General features: G+C 42.9%; 1 protein-coding gene across 6 annotated transcripts in view; it reads right to left on the reverse strand.

Moving 5' to 3' along the window:
• Septin6 (septin 6) overlaps window positions 1–26,218 on the reverse strand; it is a 77,700-nt gene that overhangs the window by 32,095 nt on the left and 19,387 nt on the right. For all 6 annotated transcript variants that reach the window (XM_008844066.1, XM_029568969.1, XM_029568974.1 and 3 more), the window contains exons 3-4: window positions 17,192–17,387; window positions 2,859–3,045 (exon numbers count right to left, since the gene is read on the reverse strand). In XM_008844066.1, the coding sequence (XP_008842288.1) occupies window positions 2,859–3,045; window positions 17,192–17,387 (383 nt within the window). The remainder of the gene's footprint in view (window positions 1–2,858; window positions 3,046–17,191; window positions 17,388–26,218) is intronic.

Genomic DNA, 26,218 nt, shown 5'->3' on the forward strand with positions numbered 1-26,218 from the left:
GGTTCCTATGCTCAGGTTCCTATGAAGAACATAGTTGTTCTTGCAAGCAGATTCCAATGGGGTTGCATGAATGGAGCTCAGGCTCTAGGTCCTGAAAGGAGGGTCTGGGAGCTCTAAAAATGAAGAAGTCCTATCTCTTTTGCAGGTTAGGAGTCCTCTAAATGCTCATACCAGACAGAGCTTTGGATGCTGGTCAAAGACTAGACCTTTCAGATAGATCACATAAAGACTTTGGGGGATCAAGAGATCAGAGTCTTTGCCAAGGTGGAACATCAGGCAAAGCCAATTCTCTTTGTCTTTTTTTTTTTGCCAAGTTCTCATTGGTACACAATAAACATATGCCAAAAGCTGTGTTACTTAATGCAGCCCACCCACTGGACTGCCCACCACATGGCTCACTGCTGCCCTACACAGGGGCATGCTGGCCATGGTGATGCTTCAAGAGCAGCCTATTATTCATGAGCAGTGATCTCATTACTGCAAAAATGGAAAAATTGCTCCTATTCTGATTATCGCTGACATTCAGTTTTTAAAAAATATTTTATTTATTTTTATTTTATGTGTATGTGTGTATTGCCTGCATGTAGGTAAGTGCACCCGTGTCATGCAATGCCTGCGGAGGACAGAAGAGACTGTCGGATCCCCTGGAACTGGAATTATGGACAGTTGTTAGCTGCCATGTGGGTGCTGGGATTTGAACCTGGGTCTTCTGCAAGAACAGTCAGTGTTCTTAACCACTGAGCCATCGCTCCAGCTCCCAACATTCAGTTTTTATAGTGGATATGCTACCAAATGACTACATGTAAATTGGAATTTTGTATGATAAAATATCTTGCAGTTAGAAATTAGTCCAAATCCCAGATCCATTACAAGCTGTCTGACCTTGAGCGAGCTCTGTGTCTCAGTTAACTCATATGTAAAATGGGAATGATAACAGCATCAAGATACAGAGCTTATTAGAGGGATAAAATAAGGCTGGGGAGATGGCTCAGTAATTAAGCACTTACTGTGTAAGTATGAGGACTGAAATTTGGACCCCTAGAACCCATTTGAATGCTGAATGTGTAGGGTGGCCCACCTGTAATTCAGCCTTGGAAGGCAGAGACAGGATCCCCAGAGCAAGATGGTTACTGAGACTAGCCATATCAGCTAGTTCTGAGTTTCACTGAGGGACTCTGCCTCGTTGCATAAGATGGAAGAGCAATGACCAATGATGATTTCTGATATCAACCTCAGGCCTCCATATTCACCATCGCTCTCATGTATGCATACCCACGTATTATGTGCCCCCACACATTCAAACATGCATACACACACACAACACCACACACATAGAGACACATAGACACAGACACACACACACAGAGAAGGACAAAATAACACATTAAGTACTTATCACAGTGTGTGACACACATCAAATGTTAGGGGGAAAGATGGTAGTAATTAGACTTTTTAAACAATCCTGTGGTCAACTTGTTTAACTTTATTTATTTATTTATTTATTTTTGTGGTGCTAGGGACTGAACCCAGGGTCTTGCACATGCCAGTCAAGTGCTCTATCATTAAGCTATATTCTCATCCCAATATTAGTTTGCATTGCAAATAATCCTTTAACATAAAGAATTACTGTCTAATTTATGTATGGTATGAGATACTAGTTTGTATAATATGGAAATGCCTGATTACCTTAGCCATCTTTCTTAGCCATGGAGACAGAATGGTGTCACAAATAAGGGTTCTAATCTAGGCACTACCAGTAGCAAGCTAAATTACAATAAGATGGTTATGTAACCTCTCAGAGCCTCAGTTTCTCTTCTTTGAAATGGAGGTGACGGGGCTGGAGAGATGGCTCAATGGTTAAGACACTGGCTGTTCTTGTAGAAGACCCTGGTTTGAATCCCAGCACCCAATTGCAGCTAACAACTGTCTGTAACTCCAGTTCCAGGGGATCCAGCAGCCTCTTCTGTCCTCCTTGGGCATTGCAAAACACAGGTGCACTTACCTACATGCAGGCAATACATGAATACACATAAAATAAAAATAATAAATAAAATGTTTTTAAAAAAAAGATGGAGGTGACAACAGTTTATCTCACAGGGTTGTGTGGATTTAAGGCATTTAGCTTAGTGGTGGCATATAATGAGAGTTTAACAAATGTTATCATAAAAGAAATTACCTGAGCCTGGAAGATGACTCAGTTAAGTGCTTGCTATACAAACATCAGGACTGAACTTGATCCCCAGTACCCATGTAAAATGCTAGGCATAGAGTCAAGCACTTGTAATTGAGGAGGCAGAGACAGTAGGATGACTGGGGCTTGTCAGTCACCCAGCCTAGCCTAATTGTCAAGTCCCAAGTTTCAGTGAGAAACCTTGTCTCAAAAAAACAAGGTAGAAAGTTCCTGAGGAACAACACCCAAGATTGACCTCTGACTTCTATATGCATAGGCACACATGTACAACAAATATAAATACACACATACATTATCAATAATAACTTTCAAAGTCCACTTTTCACATCTGATTCTGGCACAGGCCAGTTAATATTGGGCTAAAGAAAAACAACTTTTCATTGCCAAAACTTGCAGCCTTAGACTTGGACAGTCATCTTGCTTGAATCCATCCTTCTCTCCAAGAAGGATCAGGATAGGACAGCTCAGGACCCCAATGACAGATGACAGAATCCAGATGACAAATCATACAACACAGATGCTGGATCAGTAACCATCTTTAGGGATGGAAGGGAACGAGGGAATGGATCAGAATGCCACAAAACTTCTTCTAGAAACCAACATCTACTGTGTATTAGATCAGTACATGAGAGTCCAGCTTGCCCAGCCCCAGCTCCTGTCTCCATACCTTACTATCCAGTTTCTTCATGGTCACTAGGTCCAAAGACTTCAGTGAATGCCCTGTAGGGGCAATGAAGTACAAGCAGACATGGATTCGGGAGTCATGGTAGGAATGCAGCACTCTCCGAATCTTCAGCTCCTCCTGCAGGTAGGCCTCAAACTGAGCATCGATGAAATCCACAATGGGCTTGTAGCTAGAGGGGAGAGTGGGAAAACGGCTTCAAACATTTGCCTTTTGACTTAATCCCACTGCTAAGTTACCTATGCTCCCATAACTAACCCCTTACCCATGCACCTGAAAGCAACCTTAATTAAACTCATTGGTTCACACACACAAAAGTCATAATATGTATAAGTAAAAGAGAGAGCTGGAAAGATGGCTTGGTGGGTAAAGACAGCTGCTGCCAAGCGTGAGGACCCGAGTTTGGTTCCTGGGGCCCACATGATGGAAGATTAAAATTGACTCCTGCAGTTCTCTGACCTCCACACATGCACCATGGCATGCATTACACACACACACACACACACACACACACATAAATAAATAAATATAATTTTACGAAGCCCTGTACTTACAAAAAAAATGTAGTCAAGAGACTAGCTGGGAAGAGGGGATGTGTGGGAATAGGTAATAGGGGGAAATATAATCTAAATACACTATATAAATGAAAATTTTTACAATAAACCCCAAATTATGCATAATTAATATTTTCTAATTTTTAAAAACTTTAAAAAATTAATTAATTCTGTGTATATGAGTGCTTTGTCTGTGTATATAAATGGGCCACATGAATGCAATGCCTATAGAGACCCAGAAAAGGGGGTCAGAGTCCCTGGAACTGGAATTACAGATGTTTGTTAGCTTCCATGTGGGTGCTGGGAACTGAACCTGGGTTCTCTGGAAGACCAACCAGTGCTCTTAACCACTCAGCCATTTCTCTGGGCCTCTTTAAAAAAAAACTTTAAAAAAAGTCACCTCTTTCTTCCTTTCTGAACTGGGGCTCCCTGGAAAATTTCCCTTTCTCCCTGGCCCTGTCTCCACCAAGGCCATCCTGATTGCCCCAACAGCTTTTTTTTTTTTATCTTTTTTGAGACAGGGCCACCCTATAGCCTCAACTGGCCTGGAGCTCGCTATGTAGACCAGGCTGACTTGAACTCAGAAATCCATCTGCCTCTGCCTCCCGAGTGCTGGGATCAAAGGCGTGTGCCACCATGCCCAGCAACTTATTTCTTCTTTAAAAATACATTTATTTATTGTGCATGTGCGTGGGTGATCATGCCATGGCATGGGTGAGGAAATCAGGTGGCAACCTATGTGCATCAATTCTCTCTTTTCCCTACGTGACACCCAGGGATTGAACTCAGGTCATGAGGTTGGTGGCAAGCACCTTTGCTCGCTGAGCCATCTTGTGAGCCCCCTGACATTCTCTTTTTGCTCTAACTAGGTCATTTCCACTTCAGTCCTACCTCTCTTTTCATCTCCTCAGTCTGCATGCTGCCTCTCCAATGGAGGGGCTGCCTCCCTTCAGGGAAAAAGAAGTTCATTCTCTCAGCCCAGGGCAGGGAGTTTTCAGATTCCACTACCAGAAAAGAATATGATCAAAGGAAGAAGTGAGCCCATCCAACACCTCCCACCTGCAACAGCTCCCAATCTGAGCCTCTGTGAAAGAGCCCCCTAGGAGAGAGGAAAGCAGCATTTTAAAAAAGAACCACAGAATCCTGCATTCCAAGAGCTACATACAGCAAGAGACCCAGGTGCAGGGTATCTCTGGCACCCCAAAGAAGAATCTAAGAATATAGTCCTTTCTTTATTCCTTTGATCCCTCTGAGCCAACACTGTTCTGAAGGGCAATAGCATCGAATGATCACTTGGCAGCAAGGAGTCTTAGAAGGTTCCTGAAGAATTTAGAGTGAGGGTGGAGGATGCATCCTTTAGACTTAGCTAATTTTTAGATGGTTGGCTGGTTTGAATTATTTGATCATAGCATGGCTTTATGTTTTTCTCTATCATATAACCTTTTTATCTCATGTTTTGCTGTGGAAAAAGGAATGGAGGAAAGAAAAAAGAAACTTTTTCTTAGCTTCCTGCCCCCTTGAATCTTTGAGTGATACCCAGTGTTCATCTTAGTGGCAACTCTCAGAGTCTCTGATGAGGTGCATGGATCAGACCAGCCAAACCAGACAGTCAGCCAACAGGATCTGGTTTAGAAGCATCTGAAAGATGGGTGACTCATCTTTGTCTCTGTCAGCTTTGTATCGCCAGTGTCTGGCTTGCTGTCTGGAATATAAGAAAGGTTCTACCCATTGTTCTGTGTTCTCTCACCTCTGCCCCCATGGATGAGCTTTCCACAGGTGGCCATCTCTGCTCCACACTTTGCTATGTTTACTGAACTCTACTTTGTAAGAAACAAAATCCTTATTTCAATAAATCTTTATTTCAGCCTTACCAACTGCTTCCTTCTTTGAGGTGATGCCTGACTGTCCCTTAGGCACTGCTTTGCTCACATCCCTCTTGAGGAAGCTTCTACTCATCCCTCACCCTAGTTCCATGGAGGCCTGCAGATGACAGCTTTCTTCTAGCACTTCCTTCCCTAGCAGACTCTACCCCTCCTCATCACTACAATTAACCTTTTAAGGCAGCAAGTTCTAGATTTTTAAAAAGATTTTTTTAATGTTTTAATTATGTGTATGTGTGTAAGGCAGCAAGTTCTAGATTTTTAAAAAGATTTTTTTAATGTTTTAATTATGTGTATGTGTGTGCATCTGTGTATGGGTATGTGCACATGAGTGCAGTGCCTGTGGAGACCAGAAGACAGAGTCAGATCCACTGGAGCTGGAGTTACAGAGTTAAAGCCTGTTGTGAGCCACCCAACATGGGTGTGGGGAACTGAACTTTGGTCCAATACAAGAGCGGTACACTTGGTCTCGACTGCCGAGCCATCTCTCCAGGGGCCAAGTTCTAGACAAATATGGACTAGCCATACATTCTTGATGTGGAGTCTGGGGACTTTCAAGAGGTTTGTGGACAGAATTCACAGGATCTATGAATTTGGATAGGAACAAAATACATCTTCATCACACATCTCTAACTGAAGGTTAGCAGTTTCTTCCATTATAAACTGAGGCAGAAATCTATAGCACCCTTTGCAGCACATGCGATTTTTCTATACAGGCGAGAAATCACTCATATTTTCCTTTTCTAGTCCAGTGGTTGATAATATCTCAAAATAGCATTTATGCTCACCATAGCTTCTGCACTCTGATAATTATTAAATCTGAAAATAGATATTGTTATTTCAGGAATTAACAGAGAAGCAGATGGGTTACTAAATCATGCTTTTAAAATATTTTGGTAACTATTTTTAGTATAATTGGTACATTTTAGGCATTCAAAACATATTTTGAAAAGAGGGTATAGGCCACAGTAGCTTACTAAAGGTGCCAATGGTCTGCACTCTTCTTCATGGGACATATGGAAGTTCACGATAAGACACTACCATAGGGTACTGGAAAAGGAGGTACTGGGAGTTCAGCTACAGTTATAACATGGCCACCGGCAACTTCTCTGACGGTATGATATCTAGGCTGCAAGAGTGAGTATCACACAGCCACAGAGAGATCCAGGAGAAAGGCATTCCAAGCAGCAAGAGCGACAAATATAATAATGATCTTGAAGCAGAAACCAGCCTGAAAACTAAGCAACAGGAGAGAGGACAGGGAGCTATGATTTAGTGAATGAAGGAGAAATAATAAGCTATTCATAAGAGCTACATGGCAGAAACATCCACACATCTACCAAATGATGACCACATAAAGAAAATGTGGGCTACAATACAATGTGGGATACAATAGAATATCTTCAGCTATGAAAAGATATTCTGGGGTTGGAGAGATAGCTCAGTGGTTAGGAGCAGTGGCTGTTCTTGCAGAGGACCTGGGTTCAGTTCCTAGCACCCATGTGGTGGTTAATAACCATCAATATGTCCAGTTCTAGGGGATCTGACGCCCTCTACAGGCATTGCATGACATGGGTGCACTTACATACATGCAGGCAAAATAATACACATAAAATAAAAGTAAGTAAAAATTAAAAAATAAATTCTGATAAATGCCACCACATGAATGAAAGTTGATGACATATGAAAAGTTAAAGAAAGTCACGTTGACAGGGCTGGGAGTAGAGCTCACTGGTGGAGAACCTACATAACATATGTCAGGCCCTGGGTTCAAGCCCCAGCACTGCAAAAAATGGTGGGAGGAAAGGAAGGTAAGAAAAAGGAAGGAAGGCATGCATAAACAAACACCATATGATTTCAGTTATATGAGGTACCTAAAACAATGAAATTCAAAGACATAAAATCGACAGTGGTTAGCAGGGATGGGATGAGGGAAGAATGGGAAGCTATTTAATGATTTTCCATTTGGGGTGAGGAAAATGCTTCGGAACTAGATAGAGGTGATAGTTGAACAACAGATAGTGGTAGTGGTTGTCAATGTATTAAATGCTCCTGGATCATTCATCTGAAATGGTTACTGTTCTGGGATGGCAGCATATGTTTGTAATCCTGGCACTCAGGAAGCAGAAGCAGAAGAGTTACATGCTCAAGACCAGCCTGCCCTATATGTTGAGTTCTAGGCCAGTCAGGGCTACATAGCAAGCAAGCAAGCTCTCTGTCTCTTTCTCTGTGTGTCTCTAGCTGTCTGTCTCTCTGTCTCTGTCTCTCTCTCTCTCTCTGCATAAAGTAAGCAGTCTTACTCCACTACACGTCCCTCCATGGTATTGTGTCTTACCACAGGCCCCAAAGCAACAGAGCCAGCAGGTCATGGACTGAAACCTCTAAAACTGTGAGCCAACAAACTTTTCCTCCTTCTTAGTTGATTTTCTCAGGTAGTTTGTCACAGTGATGGGAAGCTGACTAATATAATGTATAAAAATATTAATTTTTACTTCTCAATCAGTATTTTTAAATTGTCATATTCTTGATGTTGACCAGTTCATGTTTTAAACACTACCCCTTGACTTTGCTGACACCATCATCACCTACCTCTGTGGCTCTTCTTTCTCATATACTTCAGCTAAACCCTTGGCTTGTTTCTGAGATGGCTCCATTCAGACCATCTTCTGTTGTCATTCTGCACACTCCATGCACCTGTTCCTTGGGTGTTCTCACTCACTCACTCTCATGGCCTCGGACATTACCTTCTCCCTATCACAGTGTCTACGTATCTGGAAGCCATCTTAGTCCCCTTCCTCTTCCTTATGCCAGTCTTCTCAGCAAATACTTCCATCAGAGGCTCCCTAGCTAGAAATCCAAAAAACTCAACCACAGACAGGGTCCTTGAAAACAACAATCTTGGGCACCACAGCCACAAGGTCAGGTCTACTAACAATGTTGAAAGTCACACCTTTTCTTTCCTCCACACACACACATACACACACACACACACACACACACACACACTTATTCTATTCTGTCTGCTTAGAAGTTCTCTTTCTAAACCATTTTCACTGTGCCTTCTGAAACCCCTGAGCCACAATCAACAACCCCTGTCTAGGGGCTAGAGAGACTGATAACTTGGTTAGTAAAATGCTTGCCATGCAAGCATGAGTATGTGAGTTTGATTCCAAGCACCCACACAAAAAACCAGGGTGGCCGTGGAGCATGCTTATAATCTCAGTGCTAGAGGTGGACACAGGAGGGTGGATCCCTGGGGCTCACTGGACAGGTAGTCTAGCCAAATTGGTAAGATACAAGCTAGTGAGAGACCCTATTTCAAAGAATAAAGTGGAAAGCAATAGAGAAAGACACCTGACATTGACTTCAGGATTCTACACATATGTGTACATATACAAATATACACACACATCCATACAAAGATAGACAAACACACACATATACACTGTCTGTATCTTAGCCACTCAGAGTGAAGTGTCTGGGGACCAGCAACACCCGTATCACTTCAGAGATAGTCAGAAATATAGAACCTCTGGTCCCCAACCCAGACCTACAGGACCAGAATCTGTCTTTTATCAAGAGCCTCAGTGGTTTGGGTACACATTAAAATTTGAGACGTGCTATGTCATCTGCCTCTTTAACCCACTGAAACTTAATTCTCCCCTGAAGACACTATGACTCAGCAACCATTTCCAGGGTATCCTTCGTTCCTTCCCTCCCTCCCTCCCTCCCTCCCTCCCTCCCTAGTGCTAGGATTAAAGGCATGGGCCACCATGCCCTCTCCTAGTCATTATTATTTTTTGAAGCTGGAATTCACTATGTAGTCCAGGCTAACCTTGAACTCACAGAGATCTGCCTGCCTCTGCTTCCCGAGTGCTGGGATTAAAGGCATGTGCCACCAGCTTGGCTCAGGGTATATTTCTTTTTCCCACAACCTGCCTTGAAGTTAGGTGAGGTGGGCAAGCATGTATAGCTTCTCATGATCCTTCTAGACCAGTACTCCTCTTCCAGCTCAGTGTAAAACCTTTCTTCATGGGGCTGGAGAGATGGCTCAGTGATTAAGAACACTGGTTGCTTTTGCAGAAGACCCAGGTTTGAATCCCAGCACCCACATGGCAGCTAACAACTGTCCGTAACTCCAGTCCCAGGGGATCTGAGAGCCTCTTCTGACTTCCGAGGGCATTGCACGACACGGGTGCACTTACCTACATGCGGGCAATACATGCATACATATAAAATAATAAATAATAATAAAAAACCTTTCTTCATTACAGATCTAGCCCATCTTCTGGTGGCACTTAGCTCAGTCTTTTTGCCCCAATCTAGGTGATTGCAATGTATCAGCTAAGAATTCAACCATGTTCAGCCTCCTTATTCTGTGACTGCTGTAACTTCACAACTTTGGCTCCCTCCACTCCCCACTTCCTCACCTGACTAGTTCCACTCAAGAAATCCTCCCTGTAATAGCCAATGCTCTGACCACAACCACATGTCTACCTAGCTGCCTTATGTCTTTTTTTCTGGTCTTTTTGAGACAGGGTGTCCCTGTAGCCCCAGCTGGCCTGAAACTTGCTATGTGGACAAGGTTGGACTCAATTGCATAGAGATCCACCTGCCTCTGCCTCCCAAGTGTGGAGATTAAAGGCGTGTATCACCCGGCCTGGCTGTCTTATGTCTTTTATCCTCCTAAATATGATTTTTTAAATCATATTTATTTTATGTATATGAGAATATTGTCTGCATGTTTGTAGGTTCGCCTGTGTCATGCAATGCCTGTGGGGGTCAGAAGAGGGCATTGGATCCCCTGGAACTGGAGTTAAGAACTGGTTGTTAGCTGCTGTGTGTGTGCTAAGAACCAAACCTAGGTCCTCTACGAGAGCAGCCAGTGCTCTTACCCACTGAGCCATCTCTCCAGCCCCCCCTAAATAAGATCTTTCTCCTCAGAATACTCTTGAACTTGGCCCCTTTCCTTGTTTCACAAGACATCTGTGTCTTCCTGATCCCATTCCTTCTCTGCACAAGTTGAATCCCATGACTGGTCACGCGAACCATGTTTTTGATTGGTTTTTGGTTTTGAGACAGGGCCTTGCTATGTTGCCCAAGCTAACTCCTGAGCTCAAACAATTTTACTGCCTCAGTCTCCCTAATAGGTGGGATTACAGTGACGTGTCACAGTGCCAGTTATGAACCATTCTGATCATTTTCATCTCCACTCCAGCTCTGTCATTCCACCCCACTTGCATGTAAAATTAGCACACTGAATAAATTTCAGGATCTGCTTTCTCACTCCCTATTCCACTACTGTGAAAATTGGTTAAAAGCAAGTACAAAACTGTGGGTTTGACACTTTCATAAATTCATGGCCTTCAAGCTCCCATGAGGCTCTGAAAAAACATGTCAGCCCCTTTACTTGGCCTTTATTGGCTCCTTTTCAATGACTCTTATTGACCATTCCAGACTCTCATCTGATTCCTCAAGCTCCAATATGACTCATGACCCCTTCACTCACACGACAGTCTGGCTGCCTACTTTATCAAAAACTTGAGGCCATAAAGCTCATACAACCAACGTCCTGTCTTGTTCCCTGTTTTTTAAAGATGGGCCCACCCTCCCATTTTCTTCTAGTCTCTGAGGATGATGTATCCTTCATCCCTTCAAGCCTCATCATCCCATGCATCTGATCGTACCCTTTTCAGGCTCTTTGGAATTCTTGCTTCATCATCCATCTCCTGTCTTCCTACTAAATTTTCCCTCAACCTGCGTGAGCATGTGTAAGCCTTCCCTCATGAGAACCATGTTCCTGTGCCTTTCCCTCCCTAAGCAGTCAAGTTTTTAGTCTGTGCCTACATAGCACAGGTGCCCAATAAATATTTAATGAGTGAAGAGAGGCTTCTTTCTTTCATTTTTTTAAAGAAAAGATCTTAGCTCATGCAGTCCAGGCTGGCCTCAAAGCCACTATGTAACAGGGAATGACTATTCGTGAACTTTTTTGATCATCCTACCTCTATCTTCCAAGTGGTAGGATTACAGACACGTGCCACTATGCCTAGAGTCAGTTAGAAGTTTCTTGGATTTTTTGGTTGTTTGTTTGTGAGACAGGGTCTCCTGTAGCCCCAGCTGACCTGGAACTCACTGTGTAGACCAGGTTAGACTTGATCTCATAGAGATCAGACTGCTTCTGCCTCTCAGGTGCTGGAATTAAAGGCATGTGCCACCACACTCAGCTCAGATAGAAGTTTCTCGAAAAGAATTATCTACTCAGCTTTATTTAAATTTATTTTTTAAATAATCATTTAAAATTTTTAAAAATTTACTTTTGTTTTATGTGTATGAGTGTTATGCCTGCTTGCATGTGAGTGCACCATATTGTTCAGTGCCTGTGAAGGGACAGAAGATGCGTCTGATCCCCTGGAACTGGATTTATGGACAGTTGTTAGCTGGAAATTGAACCCGAGTCCTCTGTAAGAACAGCCAGTGAGTACTCTTAACCACCGAGCCATGTCTCCAGCCCCTTATTTAAATTTCTAATTCACTCTTCAATTCACTACAGACTTTTTCCTACCCCACGCTAGCATCCTAGTTAATACATCCAATGGATACTTTTGGTATTGAATAATGAAACTTACGGATACTCTCCTTATTTTCTCCACCAATGTATATTCCTTATTCTCTTTCTTTTTTCATCCATTCAACAAATATGTGCTGAATCACTCATTCATATTCATTCATTCAGTCAGTCATTTATCCATTCAACAAATACATGTTGAATACCCACTATATGCAAGGTGGCTAACCTGTATTCGTCCTGCAGGGCTTCAAGGCTTAGCTCAGCCTTTCCTAACCTGCTCGCCCCTCTCAGCAATCTTCACTTTGGACTCTCACCACCAGGCTTGGACAATTGCTGTCTTTGCTGTCCTTGCTCCTCACATATTTCAGCCACTGTAGTTAATGCAATTATGCAGAATTGACATATATATTCATTCCCTCCACTAAGCCAAAAGCTCCTTAAGGAAATACTGTGCTTTATTTCTTAGTATTGGACCAGCAAGATGGTTTAGAGGATAGAGGCCAAGTCTGAGGACCTGAGTTTGATCCCCAATCCCTGGGACCCACATGGTGGAAGGAGAGAATAGACTCCCACAGGTTATTCTCTGACCTCCACACATATGCCATGGCACACACATGCCCAAACATACACACATACACACAGGCACACAAGAAAGAAAGAAGAAAGAAAGAAAGAAAGAAAGAAAGAAAGAAAGAAAGAGAGAAAGAGAGAAAGAAAGAGAGAGAAAGAAAGGAAGGAAGGAAGGAAGGAAGGAAGGAAGGAAGGAAGGAAGGAAGGAAGGAAGGAAGGAAGGAAGGAAGAAAAGTTGATAAACTGAACTGGATCCTCTGTATCCACTTGGTTATTGAGTTTCATGGATCCTCTCTCAAATCTGCCCCCCTCTCTCTACCCTAGGTTTCTGCTGTTTAAGCCTTCATCGTGTCTTCCATCCTCTAGAGCTGCCTCTCCCCTTCTTATCTCCCTCTACATTCTGCCTTATCTCTTTCCCTCCAACTCAGACAGGCTTTTGAAAACAGCAGTCTACACGTACTTTATCCATTTCCTCTTTTAAAACATCATCCTTTTAATTTCCTTTTAATTATACAATCCATCTACACATTCTCCCTGCCTCAGAGGTAATCACTGTTTTCAGTCTGCTGATTATCCTTCCAGACCTTTCCTATGTATTTTCATACAGAAATAGAATTGTTTGTTGGGCGGGGGGTTGTGTTCACAAATGGCATCATGTGATCTGTGTATCATTACAACTTCTTTTCTTCTTGGAACAACATGACCTGATGCTGTATCCATGTGAATATATGTGGCTCTACCACCAACCTCCGAATACAGTCCCATGGTATGGTTGCATTGCAGTTAATTCAACTGTTCTGCTGATAGACATGTAGACAGTTTACAGTTATTAAATTTAATAACCAGGGGCTGGAGAGATGGCTCAGCAGTTAAGAGCACTGGCTGCTGTTCCACGGGACCTGGGTTCAGTTCCCAGAACCCACATGGTAGCTAACAAACATCCTTAACTCCAGTTCCAGGGGATCTGATGCCTTCTTCTGGCCTCTAAGGGCATTGTAAGACACAGGTACGCTTACATACAAGCAGGCAAAGCATTCATATACATAAAATAAAAATAAATGAATAAATAAATAATTTAAATTCAATAACCAATTTTGCAGTGAACAACATTCATTGTTTCTTACAGACATGTACATCTCTAGTCAATGGCCAGATGTGAAATTGTGGGGTTGTAAATTAGTCATATTTAAAATTTCAGTGGCTGTTGTCAAATTGACCCTCCAAAAATTCTATATCATTTTATACTCCCAACCAATAGGAGTGAAATGTCCTCCTGGTACTGGATATTATATCATCATTTATTTTTGCAAATCTAATGGGAAAAAATCATTGTTTCTTTTGGCAATTGCCTAATTGCTGGGAAGTTTGAATGAGCTTCATTTCATATGTTGATTGTCCATTTGTATTTCTCTTTCCAGTCAATTACCTGTTTACCTTTCATGGAATTACAGAACCTGTTTTCACATTTTAAAATCTTTTGTCTACTATAAAGGTTGCAAATATTTTTTGCTTCACCTGAAGTGTGTTTTAACTTTTCCTTTATGGCCTATTATGAGGCACAAAACTACTTTTAATTTAATGAATTTGAACCTGTTTAAATCTTTTCTTCCATGATTTTTGGATTTTGTTTCACAAATCAAAAAGCCTTCTCTACCCCCAAAGTTATAAAAATATTCTCCGACATTTTCTCCTTATATTTTTAGAATTTGTTTTCAGTCCAACGGGAATCTATTTTTGTGAGCCATGTTTATGTGAGAGGGTCTCATTTTGCTTTTCTTCCTAAAGGAATGGCCTATTTTCCCATCATCACTTCTCGAACAGTCCATTCTTTCCTTGCCAACTTATATATGCTAAATTTCCATGAACACATGAATCTGATCTTGGACTTACTTTCTGTTCTATTGCTTTTTATTTTATTTTGTTTTGCTACTCCAATGCCTCTCTGTCTGTCTCTACCTACTATTCTTGAAGTAAAAATGGCAATCTAGCTTCTACCCATGGTTCCCCTGGGAATGACCAGTCCTAACTATATTGGTGACTCTCATGCTGAATTCCCAAAGAATTTTTTTAAATTCTCATTTTCTTGGACATGATTTGTCATTTCCTCCCACATGTTATGTAATACAACTCTCCTTTGATTAGTCTCAATAAAAATCATTATGATATTAATACCTTCTATTTATTAGGTAGTTATTCTGGACCAGGCATGGACTCAGCATTTCTTTTTTTTTAATTTTTTTTTACTTATTTTTATTTTATGGATATGAGTGTTTTGCTGAATGTATAGAAGTGCAGCCATGTTTTGAAATGCCCAGGGAAGCCAGAAGAGGGCGTCAGATCCCCTGAAACTGGATTTCTGCAAGGAATGGTAAGCTATCATGTAGGCACTGGGAACCGAACCTGCATCTTCTGCAAGAGCAGCCAGTGGTCTTAAGCACTCAGGCATCTCTCCAGACCCTTTTACTCCCTTTTTGACACAGTCTCACTCTGTAGCCTTTGGCTGGACTGGAGTTCTTGTTATGTTGCCCAGAAAAGCCTAGAACTCTCAATTTTCCTGCCTCAGCCTCCCAAGTACTAGGATTACAGGCTCATACCACCATGTCTAACTACCATTTATAAACATGAAAAAGTACTAAGAATACCTTAGAAATATAACAGAAGGACATTAGTGTCTAAGCAGTAGTGTTCAGTCTTCCCAAGCTGTCAGATGAAAACATTGTCAAATGTTAGATATGTTGAATGTATATAACTGAGAGAAATTTAATTGAAGAGTTCCTAAAATAAAAAAAAATTGCAGCTCGATTAAGCACACAGATTGTGGCCTAACTACTTAGATGATGGTGAGTAGGGTCTAACGGATTCTCAACCAAACAAGATTAGCACAAAAGTGGTACTATAAAAGGAGGTGGAGCCTGGCAAGATGGCTCAGTGACTTGAGGCACTTACCACCAAGCCTGACGACCTGAGTTCAGTTTCTAGGACCTACATGGTAGAAGGACAGAACTGACTTCCCAAAGTTGTCTTCTGACCTCCACATTTATGCTGTAGCATGAGTGTGTACACACACACACACACACACACACACACACACACTTTAAAAAAAAAAAAAAGAATGCCGAATGGCCCTTTCTGAGAGGTTGCCCAAACAGCATCTACTTCCCTACGTTGGCCTTCATTACATCCTCATCTCACAGCCACATTCACCCCTCACACACATTCTTAACCCCCCCAACCTCTCTGTCTCTCCTTCCTCCTCTCTGCTTGGTCTTTCTCAGTCCCTTTTCAAGTATTCTCTGTCTGCTGACTTCATTGACATCCTGAGGCTTCTGTCTTTGGCCCGACATCCTTCGCTCTCAGTTTTCTGGGTGATGTTACACGTGTACATGGTCAGAACATGTCATTTACACCAAGATAAAACAAACCTATATTTCTAGCCTAGACCTTTAGACTTGCAACTCTGTATAGTCAGCTGCTTACTGCTGAAGCTCACGGTATGTCTGGATATTCCACACACAGCTCAAACTCAGAATGTCTTGTTTTTTGGTATTTTGAAACCTGATTTCCTTGTATTCTCTCTTATGGAAGGCCACCACCACTGATCCACTCTCTGATGCCAGAAATTCAGACACCGTTCTTGATTCTTTTTTTTTTTGTTTTTTGCCTCCAAACCCCATATCAAGTCTCTACCATGTTTTGTCAGTTTCATCTACCCAATCTCCTCATCTCTATCTCAGCAACTATTTATCTCTTGCCTCAATTTTATTGGTTTAATCATGTCCTGGTTGGTCTTCATGCTTATCCAGTATATTTCCATTCTAGCCCAAAGGACTCTTCTCAAAGGCCAAACTATATTCTGCTTCCTAAAACTATTGAAGGACTCCAAATTTGTATATTGTACAAGCCCCTCCAGGGTCTGGCTTCCATTTACCTCCTGTTACTTTCCCCTAGCTCATTTCAACTGCTAGCCCAGGCGCCACAGTCTTAGGTTTTATGGGGGCTCATACTGATAAAATTCAAAGAACAGCCCAAGAATAATACTACATTATAATGAAAAGTTAGTCACAGGGCCTTGGAAGGGGCTTATGCACATGAGGACCCCATCGGTTTCTCTGGAAGTCTGCCTCTCTACCTAAACACAGTGAACTGCAGTTCCCTAGAACATACTAGAGTTCTCTGCATTGCTTTGCCTTTGTACAAGCTGGTATCTCTTCCTGGATTTCCCTTCTCTCCACCTGTCTGTCTGTCTAACAGCTCATCCACCAGAGTACGTTTAGAGGCTCCCCTGGGAAAGCCTCTCTGACATCTTTGCATACAGTTGACTGTTCTTGCCCTTGTGGGCTCACTGCAACTTGTCCTTTGCCTCTGTACTCTGTCCTTCATAGAACATACTCGTCTCTATGGAAATTATTTGCTTAAAACAGGTCTTGCCCATGAGTACCTCAAGGGCAGAGACTAAGTCATTCCTGTTCAGATTGTCAGAGCATAGGAGGGCCTGGCACAAGGTTGAATGGAATTGAGCCTCCACTTGTGTACATTGGAAACCACTTCTTTTGGTAAAGTGTAAGGAGTGACAGTTTATGTAGGCAGGGATCCTGCACAGACACCATGCTTAGAAAGAAGCTGCCTGCCTGTATCATTCTGGAGAGACAGGCTGGGACCTTGCATCTGTACTGTCCCCAAGACCCCCATGATGAGCTCCTTCCTGTGGTTCCTCCACCCATCTTCCCACCCCACTGTCTTCTTTACCTGTCCTCCTTGTTGATCTGGTCTCCAAAGCCCACAGTGCTAACAATTGTGAGCTTCAGCCCCACGTTGCTCTCTTGGAGATCATAAGTGTTAGATTGGAGCTGGACACCAGGCTGCGTGTGGGTGGCTGGCTCCCCCTCGAACTTGGTGTTGAACAAGGTATCCATGAGGGTGGACTTGCCCAAACCTGTCTCTCCTGAAAAGCAAAAAGATATCACACACTGACTATATACAGCCATGACACATCATTGTTCACGTATGTGTTCAGGGGGAAGTGTACATGCTAAAACTCTAAGTGAAAAATCACACACAAGTACATGAAAAAGGCCCAAAGGAAAATATTGACATACCAGCAGCAGATAGCCCCCAGTACTAGAACTGGGCTAATTTCCATTTTATTCTTCATATTTTTTTTTCGGTTATTGAAAGCTCTACCTTAAGTATATATTGCTTTTAGGTCACAAAAACAAATGTTATAGGCACAGATAAAGGAATATAATTATGTATAGAAAAAGACAATAGAGAAATATACTCTCATTAATACTTATCTCTGGGTGGTAGGCTTCTATGTAGTTTTCATTTTTTTGCTTTATGCTTTTCTGCATTTCCCAAGTTTTTCTCAGTGGAACATGTATAGTATTTGTTTTTGTGCAGCAAAAATTAAGGGTTTATTTTAATTTTGTTGTTGAGCTTGTTTGTTCTGTTTTTGTATGCTTTGTTTTGTTTTTTTATTTTTTTAAATTTATTATTTTTATTTTATGTGTATGCTTGTATTGCCTGCATGTAGGTAAATGCATCCGTGTCATGCAATGCCCACGGAGGACAGAAGAGGCTGTTAGATCCCCTGGAACTGGAGTTACGGACAGTTGTTAGCTGCCATGTTGGTGCTGGGTTTCAAACCTGGGTTTTCTGCAAGAACAGTCAGTGTTCTTTACTGCTGAGCCATTTCTCCAGGCCCTGTTTGTTTGTTTGTTTGTTTGTTTGTTTGTTTGTTTGTTTTGAGACAGTCTCATACAGCCCAGGCTGGCCTTGAACTCCCTGTGTAGCCAAGGATGGTCATGAACTCCTTGCTGATCATCTTGCTTCCACCTCCCAAGCAGTGGGATTATAGTCATTTTCCACTACACATGATTTATTTTAATTAAAGAAAAAAACAAAAAACGAGGGCCTGGGGCTGGAGAGATGGCTCAGCAATTAAGAAGAGCATTGGCTACTCTTGCAGAGGACCCCGGTTTAGTTCCCAGCACCCACATGGCAGCTAATATACATCATGGCTTCAGTTCCAGGGGGATCCGATGCCCTCTTCTGACACCCTCTGGCAGTGCACAACATGGGTACACTTACATACATTCAGGTAATACACTCATACACATAAAAGTAGTAAAAAAATTTTTTGGTCTTTTTGAGACAGGGTTTCCCTGTAGCCCCAGCTGGCCTGGAACTCACTATGTAGACCAAGCTGGCCTTGAACTCACAGAGATTTGCATGCCTCTGCCTCCCGAGTGCTGTGACTAAAGGCATGTGCCACCACGCCTGGCATAATAAAATATTTTTTTTAAAAACTAAGGCCAGCAGGGCATGGTGGCACACTAGGGAGGCAGAGGCAGGCAGATCTCTGTGTTCAAGGCCAGCCTGGTCTACATAGCGAGTTCCAGGCCAGCTGGGGCTACAGGAAGACCCTGTCTCAAAAAGACCAAAAAACAAACAGAAAACAAACCACTAAGGCCAGCAAGATGCATTAGTGAATAGAATCACTTGGCACACAAACCTGGCATCCTGAGTTCAGTTCCCAAAACTTACAGTGGAAGGAGAGAACTGGCTCCCAAGGGAGTTGTCCTCTGACCTCCACATGTACTTGGTCACACACACACACACACACACACACACACACACACACACACACACTCAATGCTTGTGCACAAACAAACCAAATAAAATAATAATTAATAAATAAGAAAGCATCAGTGACCCCTTGTCAAACAAACACCCTCTCTTCCTGGCCCCTGCCTCAGCTCCCTGCCAGACCCAGACAGTGCTCTACTCCATGGCATCACAGACATGTCTCTCAGTGGAGAAACTACATCTACCTTTGGCTTCTCCCAGACTGGGTGAGCTTTTGGTGAGACCATTTTTAGCTAATGAGGAGGGACCTAACAAACCACAAATTATTCTTCTGAAATTTCAAACAAACCAGTCATTTGTTTGCTTAACTTACAGGGTGTGGGACACTAACAAATCCAACCACTAGAATTTCACATGAGGGGGTTAAATGGGGGAAGGGCTTTGGTAGATTGATGAGGGTTTGAGGAGGTTATTCCTAGGAGACCATGGGATACCAAACCACTGCCTAAAGTAAAGGAGTCTTTAGAGAGTGAGACATCACAGATATACATTGGAGGGAAATTGATGACATGGTAAGTTAGACAGGAATCTGATATGAAGCCACAGCTGGGCTAGGCACTAAAACCACTTAGAATCTATGGATCTAGACTGTATTTGGCTCCTTACCTCACCCCAAGTGATTCAGAAATATCAGGACTGAAAGTCAATAGCTGAGCTGAGGATGTAGCTAGTGTTGTTTGCCTAGCATGCAAGAATCCCTGTGTTTGATGCCCAGCACTGAAGAAACCAAGGATGGCACACACATGTAACCCTAGCACTCAGGAGATGGAGGCGGAAGAATCAGAAGTTCAAGATCATCCTCTGCTAAGACCGAGTTTGAGGCCAGCTTAGTCTACATGAGACTCTATCTCCAAAAACCAACCAAACAAAAAGAGCCAGTAGTTAATGACCCTGAGCTGACCGTTGATTACCCCACTACTTTCCCTCTTCTTCCTACCCCTCTCCAACCAAGGGGAGTTTGTCTGAACTTTGACTTATCTTCATGGTTGGGATTGGGTTTGCACTGGGCAATTCCTGGCCTGCTAAATTTCCCCTTGAGTCCAGCAGCACACATTTGCAAGGCAGTACAGGGCTTGGGATAGGGCTGCATGAGAAACCAAAAATATTCCCTCTCTCTCCACCTTCTTAGTGTGTGTGTACCATCACATCTTCCAAATATTCCAAGCTTCTTTTATCCTAAATGGTGACCTATAAAAATATCTTATGATGGGAGTCTTCTTGAGAGAGGAAGAGAGAGAGAGAGAGAGAGAGAGAGAGAGAGAGAGAGAGAGAGAGAGAGAATTCAATTTGGCCTGGTTACCAGGGTCCCAGCCTAATTTCATAGCCAGGCCTGACTAATGTGGTAGACTGCCAGGGTGTACAAAAAGGGTTCCTCACACAGATCGTGTTTCCATCCAGGGTCTGCTACATCCATTAGGTGCAAAGATTGTTCAAGAAGAGGCCCTCTTTTTTCCTCCCTTTAAGGATGTGTTTGGGTCTCAAGAAAAATCTGGCGAGATGGGGTCTTTGCCATGGGAGGTAACAGACCCAGGCATGCAGCAGAATATATCACCCACCACCCTGCCCAAGGCAGGAGTACAGCTCACCTGCAAATGGGGCCAGAATCTCTGAGGTGGGAACACAAGAATGGCTGCCTCCGTAACTCACTTTCTCTCTGGACACCAATGCTTCAGTTTTATTTTGGCTAGTTTTTGTATGTCTAATGGATTTTTCCATTTTTGTCCCCAGCCTCACCACTCTTTTTCCCTTGACCTCCTTACTGAATATCCCTGCTGCTCAGAGAGTGGTGGGCCCCTACGTCCCCAGCACCCTAGAATGGGCTTGCTGCTTCTGTATGCCTGAGTGTGCCTGGAGAAAGCCTCACAGACAAGGCCTCAGGAGCAGCAATGCAGAGCCAGAGACCCACCCTGTTTGCACAGCTGGAGAAATGGGGGCTGGGTAAGGCAGGGCAAGCAGCAGGGAGAAACAGCAGGGAAAATGACCACCCAGATGCCTGCCAGCACAGAAGAGCTGTGGCAATTAGATGTTAAATAATGAAGGTCTGGAAGAAAAGAACTTGCTATGTCTAGGTAGTTGCAATAAATGCAGTATTAGAAGAAGGCAGAAAATCAAGTCAGCTCCTCCAGTGTCTACGGAGTTTTCCTGTTCCCAGCTGCCATCACAGTGGAACCTGGGGATGGAGGGGGGCACTCTCTTAATGGCTGGCACAGACTCAGCCTGACACTAGGATTCTGGCTCCTCCCATAGCCGCCTTGGACCCAATATTAAATGTGTATGGAGCCATGACACATGGTCTAACTGGGATCAGGTCAGCAGATTCCACCACACCCCAGTAGGAAGGTGGAACTTGGCAAATGGATTCTAGCTGGAAACTCAAGGAGTCCCAGGGGCTCAATTTCCGCCTCCTTCTCTCCAGCCCTCCCATTGTATGTCACAGTGAACAGCAGGGCTTCTTAACTCTTTTAAATTCATGTTCCACCTCTCAATTTGCTTAATGTTAGTAGTGTACTACAAAAAATCGTTTAAAAAAGTCTATTTTTAAAAAATATTACATGAATTTTTCTTTTTCAAACTATAGATCCTGGGACAGTTGGCCTCCCGACTCTGAGCTAAAAGCCACTCTGATAAAGAAAAGTTTAGTCATTTTCCTCAGTTGCTGTCAATATCTGCATCCTGTAGCACCTTGGGCAATTAAATCCTTGCAAGATATGAAATGACAAGTCCTACACAATTACCACTGTATTACTATGTGACTTGAGCTGAGCATTGTTCCCAACCTAAGTCTAGTCTCTTTACCCATAAAAGGAAAAGTTTGCAGTGACAATAGCGATTGATTTTTGTTTTGTTTTGTTTTCTTTCTGAGACAGGATCTCATTATGTAGCGCTGGCTGACTTGGAACTCACTGTGTAGCCCAGGTTGGCCTCAAACTCAGAGATCTGCATATGTCTGCCTCCTGAGTGCTGGGTGGGATTAAAGGCATGCTCCATCCCATTTGGTTCTGGTTTTGAAAGAGGATCTTGAACTCACAATTCTCCTGTCTCAGCCTCCCAAGTGCTAGGACTACAAGGTATGTACCAATAGTGGTTGCCTATAGTGTGTTTATATACTCTGCCACTGCTGTGAATACACATATTTTCTTTTCTCTTTTGTAGTGCTGGGGATGGAACCCAGGGCCTCACACATGTGAGACAAGCACTTGACCACTAAGCCACACCCTCAGCCTCCAGATATTTTCCTATTTATTTCTCACAACAAGCTTATAAGGTAGACACTACAATTTTTTTTTTTAATTTTTTTAATGGTAGGGATGGAGCCGAGGGCCTCAAGCAGATTAAGCAAGAGCTCTACTCCTGTGCTACAACCCAGGCAACCCCTAGATACTGCAGTTTGCCCTCAATTTATAGTTAGGTTAACCAAGCCACTCACTAGCTATGTGAATTTGCAAATTCCTTCTCCTCTCTGTACTTGATTTTCCTTATGTATACACTGTGGAGGAAGTGACAGGCTAAGGTTACAAACTAAGAAGTGGCAGAGCCAGCATTTGTATGAAGGGATACTACCTCTGGAGCCCTTGCTTTTAACAGATACACTCTAGTGAGGTCCATGGGCATTAAATGGCCATTCATGTAGTCATTCAACAAGCATTTACAAAGCCTCTAATAATAGCCAGACACAGTTAGAGAAGCTTAAGCTACAGTAACAAGCAAGATAGACACAGTTCCTGTTCTCATGGAGGTAAGTCTCATTCGGCTCTAAATATTGGAATAAGCCAAGAGAAAATGCCTTTGAGTTCAACAGGAAGGTGTCCAAAAGGAAGCGCTCCAGGAACTGCAGTTGGCCAAGGAAGCCTATGGACAGGACAAGGTCATGCCTGTCTGTGTGACCTTGCTCTTTTCTCTTTCCTCTTCTTTCAGGGGCCTGGCAGACCGCAGTGTGCTCCAGCCAGCTCATGTGGCTTCCTGCACCTCTTCCCAAGCCCGGTGTGCAGTGATGTCATGTCAGTAGCTTAAAATCAGCTATGGTGCTCCAGAGTAATGACACCACAGAAATCAGTGGATGCCATGAACCATGGCCCATTTTCTCCCATGGTGCCCTGTCAGATATTGATCACTGCCGGCAGCCCCATGTGAGCAGCTGCCTTTCCCAGAAACAGAGGGATTAAAAACAATTGGCCCCTGACCTTGATAGAATGCTAGCTGCTCTTTCCATCCCTCTTGCCGTAAGCCTCAATCCTGCTTCTCCTGAGTGTGTTTTCCAAGTTCAACACAGCCCAGTTGAGCCTGGAATCCTGAGCAGCTTCAAAGTAAATATTATTATTATGAGCCTTTGTGCTCCAGACCGCCATGAGGGCTGCTGGCATGTTTGGATTGGTGAGTCTCTTTGGGGCTCTTTCCCGGCACTGCAAAGCACTGGACCCCAGAATATTTGTCCTGCTGGCTCAGGTGGTTCTTCTAAGGCTTCCTATATGATGTCTATAATCACATGATCCTCAAAATTTCCAAAGCTGAAGGTCTGGTATATGACTTTTTCTTGGGGGGGCGGGATTTCACCCCACTCAGCAATTATTGTCAACCCTAGAGACTCTATCAGGCAGAAGTCATAATATGCTTATGCTTATGTGCTTAGCTAAAAGTAGTAGCAACCATGGGTGGCGTTTATTGGTATTCTGACTATAAATTAGGCTCTCAATTCATAAAAATTCTCTTCTCCCCCTCTCAGTTTCAATAAACACACATGCACATATGTACACATATATGTAGAATACTTACTCTGCTAGGTATGGACATAAGGGCAGCAGGCCAACACCAAAATAAACAATAATGTGAAAAAAATCCTAGCTTTCAGTTACTAACCAAGGTTATCAGTGCCATCATTGTATACTGAAAACTACTTTGGAGGAACAATTTCTATGAACAGACAGAACCATTACAATCATTAAGGAAGTAAATCTGACAGTTACACACAGTTCTTAGGCAGGAAAATACGGTCCTCAAGATCACCTTCAGCAACCCTGCTGTGGACACTGCCAAGTCAGTGACAAGATGTAGGGCTATGGCTGGGCTGAGATTGCAGTCTCAGAGCCACTCTAAACTGCTTGTGATCTTGACCCAAGCCAAGGGCTCTCTGAGCAATGGCAAGGTTATGAGTACAACAACAGATTAAGATGCATGAACTGTAGGTGTTTTTGGATCCAGTACAGGGAATGAAATTAGCCCAGTCTAGACTGGTCCACCCAATAGTCCTATGTGCAGGCATAGGGGGAAAGCTAGTAGTCTAATCATTCCCTGAAACTTGACAAGTAGGAAGAGAGAAGTGACTCCTTGTGGATCAAAGAGTCTCTTTCCTTCCCTTCCCTCTGAGAGAGATTGTCCCAGCCCCTTCAGAACGCCATTTCAGCAAGTGCACGCTCAATCAGCTATAGCTGAGCAATGCCTGGGTGGGAAGTAAAGAACATGGGTTGACTATTTCTCCCACTCACCTTTTCTTGACTTTTGCTGCCTCATCTTCGGGGGCCCCAGGGAAGCTTATGGTCCACATGTCAAATTCCCCTACACTTCACCATCAGAATGCCATTCTGATTCACAGGGCCCCTCCTAAAGCTTTTCTAGCCTAGTCAATTATACTAGGTTGAAAGGTTGCATAGTGTGGCCTTGTCATTTCGCTTCTAATCTCAACGTCAGCACAGGTCATAAGGAGCTCTGGGAGAAATGCCAAGGGAATCTGGTATGTGCATGTGCTGGAATATTTTAGTAATCAAACGTGTGAAATAAGATGGCCATTAGCCAAAGGTTGGTTTTGTTAGTTAAACAGAGATTTGGTGGTATCAATATTAGATGTGATGGTATTTGCGCTTGATGTTCATCACCGTGTCTTCTAGGTATTTTATATCTTTGTCCTAATTAGCACCTAAACATGACTGTGAGTTAGACTTTCAGCATTCGAAGATTTGGCAGCCTCCATGTGGGCTCTAAGGCCCCTGGGGTGTAATTCCATGAAGCACAGATTTTGGTCTCATAGGCTCCAGAGCTGATATATGGGAATGAGTCCCTTCAACTAGTGAGTGAGCCTAGCTGACCACCTATCATCCATATTTAGAAGTGGCTTTGTTGCTTTCTGTTTGTCCTTGAGTGTACAGTGAATCCCTTATAGAAAATGACCTGGCAAAGAGTACTGGAGATAGAAGAGAAGAAACTAAAGCCCAAGAAAATGAAAGACTTGAAGAACTTTTTTAAAGCAATAAGTAAGATTATTTATTTACTTATTTATTTTGAGTCAGGGTCTCAATATATAACCTAGGCTCCTCTCAAACTCTTAATCCTCCTGTCACAACCTCCTCAGTGCTGAGATTACAGACCTATACCACCACACCCAGAAAAATAAATTCTTAAAAAAAGACTCGTTTGCCTGTATGTGTGTATGTGCACCACATGCATGCCGGGTGCTTGCAGAGGTCAGAAGAGAGCATCAGATTCCCTAGCGCTGGAGTTAGAGATGGTTGTGAGCCACCATGCAGGTGCTGGGGACCAAACTAGGGTCCTCTGCAAGAGCAAGCGCTCTTAAACTCTGAGCCATTTCTCCAGCCCCAGAAAAATAATTTTTGATTACATTAAATAGTAAAGTATCCAATTGAGTGATAGTTCAAATCTACAATGTGAATGAGTTCTCCACATATTTTGACACAAAAATAAGAAAAGGCAATTAGCAGAAGTATTTGAGTGTTCCAGTCAGTGTGAAAATTGGCTTTATTATGGTGCTTATATAACCGTTAAAGTTCATAAAGAAGTCACTGGAAATATGCGGGTATGTTTTCCTGCACTGTGGGGTGCAAATTATATACTATGATTATATTTGTAAATTTGGAATTTTTAAGGTCTCAGAAGACCTTCATAACGTCAAGGTACTGCTGTCCCTCACGTTTGTTTGATTGGTACTCAATGCTTTCCAAAGTACTTTCATGGTCTCAGGAGATGTTGCTGGCAGCAGTCAGAGGCAGTGGGAGGGACAAGGGGTCAGCCAGGCCTGGATCCTTCTTCTGGCTCTGCCTCTTTTTCCATGTTGCCTCTGGTAGATTCCTTGTCCTCCTGCATTCTCTGGGTCTCACCAGGATAGGAATACCTACTCTT

The sequence above is a fragment of the Nannospalax galili genome, unplaced genomic scaffold (genome assembly GCF_000622305.1).
Source record: "Nannospalax galili isolate Female #2095 unplaced genomic scaffold, S.galili_v1.0 scaffold311, whole genome shotgun sequence".
Lineage (NCBI taxonomy): Eukaryota > Metazoa > Chordata > Mammalia > Rodentia > Spalacidae > Nannospalax > Nannospalax galili.